This window comes from Lagopus leucura, unplaced genomic scaffold (genome assembly GCF_019238085.1).
Source record: "Lagopus leucura isolate 7727_CA_CO unplaced genomic scaffold, USGS_WTPT01 184-0_obj-0_obj, whole genome shotgun sequence".
In the NCBI taxonomy this organism is placed as follows: domain Eukaryota; kingdom Metazoa; phylum Chordata; class Aves; order Galliformes; family Phasianidae; genus Lagopus; species Lagopus leucura.
The window spans coordinates 1-4736 of NW_024965276.1; the positions used below are offsets into that span (position 1 = coordinate 1).

Below are 4736 nucleotides of genomic sequence, written 5' to 3' on the forward strand. Positions count from 1 at the left end.
TAGGGTGCCATGGGGACCTGTAGGGTGCCTTAGGGACCCATTAGGATACTTAGGATACCAGGGGGACCCATTAGGATCCATAGAGTGCTATGAGGACCTGTAGGGTTCCTTAGGGATGCATTAGGATTTATAGGGTGCCATGGGGACCTACGAGGCTCCCTAGTCCACCCTTGCGTGCCATAAGTATCCATAGGATGCCATGGGGACCCATAGAGGCCACACCTCGAACGCTGTGTTCAGTTTTGGGCCCCTCACTGCAGGAAAGACGTTGAGGCCCCAATGTGCAGAGAAGGGCAACGAAAGTGGTGAGGGGTCTGGAGCACAGGGCTGCTGAGGATGCCGATGGCATGGAGAGCAGAGGAACGAAGGGAGAGCAGGCAGAGGGGGGCCGACGCTCCCAGCCGGGCCGGGCAGCCACCGCCTCACAATGCATCACAATGGGCCTCATAAGCGCCGTCATGGCGTCGCCGCGACGACGTTTGTGACACGGGCGCCCAGGGGGGTATAAAGGCGGAGTGCGGCGGCGGGTCCCGCATCCTGAAGGAGCATCTGGCCGAGAGCAGACGCGTCCGCAGGAGGAGCTCCAGCATGGCTGGCGCGAACGAGGAGCGAGCCGCCGGCACGAGGCGGAACAGGAGGAGTGAGGCCGGCCCCGCAGCGGGGCGCGCCTCCGGACCCATGGACACGAACAGCAAAGGTGTGCGGGGCCGTGGCCAGCTCGGAGCGGGGCTGCGGCCGCCCTTGGTGCAGAGACGGCGTGTCGCTCTGCCGCCTCGCTCCCGCCTGGCAGCCGGAGGGGCGCCGGGCAGCGGCGGATCGGAGCGTGACCTGCTTTTCCTCTGCCCTGCAGAGCGAGTCGCCGTCTGGGATGCGGTGGCCGCCTACGTCCGGGAGCAGCTCGTGGCACACAAGGTGCGTCGGCCGGTGGTTCCTCCTCTCCCCGTCCGGCCTGGGCTTCCTCTGAGGCTTCCCCTGCATACGCAGCGGGAGACTCCCCCCGCACTTCTCTCCTGGGCGTCCCACGGGCTCCCTGCAGACGCACGATCCCTCGTGCCGGGCGCTGTCGGATCTCGGGGTCGATGCCACGCTCTGGAAGCCTCTGGATCCCGCCAGGCTGCTTCCGCCCCGCCTGCTGTGCCGCATCTGGGAGGGCGAGGGGCAGGAGAGCGCTGTGCGGCCCTTCCCAAAGCCGTTCCTGACTCCCCAGCTCGTGCCTCTGAGCGGCAGCAGAGGCTCCTGAGCTCTGTCCCTGCGTCGGAGCCCCTGCGGCTCTTCCCCCCGGCCGGCCCGTAACCCTTCTGCCCTGCTTTTCTCTTCCGCCCACAGGGGGTCTGGATTCCCACCTTTGGCTCCTTTGACACCGTCTCCAAAGACGTCTGGACCGAGGACGGGACCGTGACTCTGCGGTGGCCCGTGTTCCACCTGGCCGCCAACCTCATGGCCACGCACCACCTCAAGGCCCGCAAGGAGTCCCTGCCAGGTAGGAGGGGGGATTCCGCTGCTTCCGGCTGCGTGGACGGGGCCGACGGCCGCTGCCTCCGTGCCCACCAGCAAAGCTCCCCCTGTGAGGAGCCTGTCCGAACGCGGGGCCGTTCCGGCTGAGCTCCACCAGCAGCTCTTCTAGGGAAGCGCCTGGGGGAAACCAACCCTGCTGTCAATTCTGTCCCTCGCATCTTTCAGTGCACAGGAAATTGGAGCCGCTGAGATATAGCAGGGCGGCCGCAGGCGCCGCCGTGAGCTGGCAGAGCCTGAGGACTGGCATCCAGAGCACCGTGTCCCTGCTCTCCGGCTGCCTGCAGGACGGGCAGAACGTGGCCGTCGTGCTGAAGGACGTCGGCGTGCTGCTCATAGACGGGCTGACGTTCCACATGAGATTCTACTATGGCTTCCTGGAGCAGCTGTCTGGGAAAGAGGAGCTCAGCAGAGCTGCTCTCAAGGTGAGCCGCCGTTTCTGTGCGGCCCAGGTGGAGCCGCGACCTTGCGGTGCCCGCACGCGGCCCACCAGGAGCTGTTGGCTGCTCGGGCCGTGCGAGTGCCGAGCTGCTGCCGGCTCTCCCTGCCTCGGGCTCCCCGCGTCCCTGGCGCCTCAGCCGTGACCAGGACGTCCCACCTCCTCCCCGTTTCTCCCCCGCAGGCCCCCTGGCTGCTGGACGCGGTGGTGTCCCCGGCGGCACCGGTGGCCTCCCTGGCGCTCTCCGGCTGCCTCGTCGTCTTTCCCATGTGAGTGCGTTGGTGGCTGTGGCTGCTGCCTGGTGCGGCCGCTCGGCTCTTGTTGCGCAGCGCTTGTTCCTCGTGTCCGTGCCCGTCCTGCCCGTGAGCGTGTGTCGTGGGATCGCAGACTGAGCTGGGCTGGACGGAACCCCGAAAGGCACCTCACCCACCCCCCTGCGGGGACCAGGGACCCCAGAGGAGGTTGCTCTGAGCCTGGTCCAGCAGGCCTCGACTGCCCGTCCGGGCGTCCGCCAGCTCTCTGGGCAAGATGCTGCGGTGCCTCGCCGCCCTTCTGTCCAGCGCTCCTTCCTTACGTCCTACCCAAACCTTCCCTCCTGCCCTTGGAAGCTATTTCCCCTGCCCCCCGTCCCGACGGACCCTGCTCGAGGCTTTAGAAAGCAGCGTGCTGCACGCAGCGTGACAACGTGCCTGGGAGCAGACGGCCAGAGAGCAGCAAGGAGCGCTGGAGCGCTGCGTCACACCGCTCCGTCTTCTCCTCTCACAGGTTTCACATGGAGTTGGTGCCCAAAGCACCGCCCACAGTGCGCCGCAAGGCCTCAGCGAGCCTCTCTGGTCGGCAGAAAACAAAGCAAGACGATGCTTTGCCACCTCTTGCACCTCTCAACCAGGGCAAGAAAGGTAAAGCAGCCGCCGGCTCCTTCCCGCGGCACGGGCAGCCAAGCGGAGCTGGGAAATGCCCCGCTGACCATCAGCCCAGGGCTCTGATGGCGGCACAGCTTCCCGCCAGCTCAGCACGGCCCCGAAGCCATCGGCCCCCGGCCCCTTCCCATCAGCGACTGCCAGCCTCTCCCAAACGAAGGCGCTGGCTGTGCCGTGCCCCCGGCCCCGGCTTGGTCCGGGCGGATCTCAGGCCCTGCCCTCCCCCGACAGAAGGATCCGGCCCCCAAAAGTCACCCCGCCACCTCGTCGTCGCCCCCCCGGCTCCTCTTTCCCAAAGCCGACGCCTCCCCTTCCCCATTGCAGTGAGATTTGCTGCCCGGCCGACCTTCATCAAGCGGCTGAGCTCGGACAGCATGGATGGAGGACGGCTCCGGCGGATCAGGAGCTTGCTGCTGAAGGAGAGCTCCAAGGCCAGGTGAGGCTGGAGGCTCCGGGCTGCCGTGCGCACGGGGGCGACCCGACGAGAGCCCATTCCCCAGCCCCAAAGGGTCCCTGTTGGTGGGGATGAGGACCGGGACCCCCCCCGCTCACAGGGCCGCCCCTCTGCGCGTCTCAGGAGCCGCGGGGCAGCCGGCGAGCAGCCTGTGGGCAGGGCTATGTTGCGGCCCAGGCTCCCGGCTCAGGCTGGCGGCGTGCGGCCCGAAGCCATCGGCCACTCACGCGGCCCCCTCCCGCTCTGTCCTTCCAGTCTGCTGCCGCCGATCCGGCCGCTGCCCGAAGCCCAGGAGCAGCCGGTGAGCTGCCAGCCGCAGGGGGAGGCAGGAACGTGGAGCCAGCAAGAGCTGCGCCGAGCACCGGGAGGCAAACACGTGAGATTCCCCGAGGAACTGGGAGCAGGAAAAGCCCATTGTGCGGGTGCGGCGCGAATCCTGCCGGCGGCCAAGCACTCGCCCTCTCAGATCACCTTGAGGACAGCAGCGTTCCAAGGAGGTTCCCGAAGATCTGCCTCCAGGGCTGCGTTCACAGAGCCGCACGGCAGAGCATCCAGGCTCCCGCTGGCGTGCGACTCGGTGAGGCTCCTCAGGCAGAGGGTGAGGAAGAAGAGGGCGGCGCAGGAAGCGCTGGAGTGGGCGGCAGCATCAGCGCCTCGTGCGGAGCCCAGGCTGCCCGAGGAGCCTCCCGTCCGCCGCTCTGGATCGCTGCCGCCCATACGGGAAGAAACAGAGGCTCCCGAGAGTCAGGCCGCACAGAGCGAGGCCCCCCCCCGCAGGAGGTGCCCCACGCTGGCCATGCTGATGCGGGCATGGTGCGCCCAGTGCAGAGGCCGCAGAACTGAGGCGTGAATCCCAGCCGCAGCGCATCTCCGACGCAAGCGGGCTGCCCAGGGCCCCGTCCAACATGGCCTCCAGGGACAGGGCGCCCACAGCCTCCCTCCCTGGGCGTCCTGTTCCCGCAGCTCTGCGCACAGCGATCTGACCCGACGTCCCATCTTCCACTCGGCACCGCTTCCCTTGGCTGACCATCAGCCACGCCATCAGAGCCGACTCCCCTCCCGTCCGCAGGCTCCCTTTCGGGATGGAAGGCTGCGACGCCGTCACCCCGCAGCCTTCCCTTCTGCAGACCAACCGAGGAGACCTGGAGCGAAATGTCGAGGGGCAGAACCATCAATAAACATCCTTTCAACATCCCCACACTGCCTGCGATGGCATCACTACGTCTGTTTGCGCCGGTGGAGGGAGAAAGCATTGCGGGAGGGCATCAGAGCGTCCATCAGAGCCTGTGGGCAGACATGGGACCCCACAGAGACCCCCTAGGGACAAAGAGGGAGACATAGAGACCCAACAGGGACACAGAGAGACCCAACAGGGACAGCATAGGGACAGACAGGGACTCCATAGGGACCC

General features: G+C 67.1%; 1 protein-coding gene across 1 annotated transcript; it reads left to right on the forward strand.

Moving 5' to 3' along the window:
• Positions 1-6: 6 nt before the first annotated feature.
• On the forward strand, positions 7-4523 carry LOC122192037 (coiled-coil domain-containing protein 81-like). Its single transcript, XM_042892466.1, has 8 exons — positions 7-697; positions 851-912; positions 1327-1480; positions 1681-1937; positions 2135-2220; positions 2717-2850; positions 3196-3307; positions 3581-4523. The coding sequence occupies exons 1-8, from the start codon at positions 589-591 to the stop codon at positions 4173-4175; spliced, it is 1509 nt and encodes a 502-aa protein (XP_042748400.1). The 5' UTR covers positions 7-588; the 3' UTR covers positions 4176-4523.
• The last annotated feature ends 213 nt before the right edge of the window (positions 4524-4736 follow it).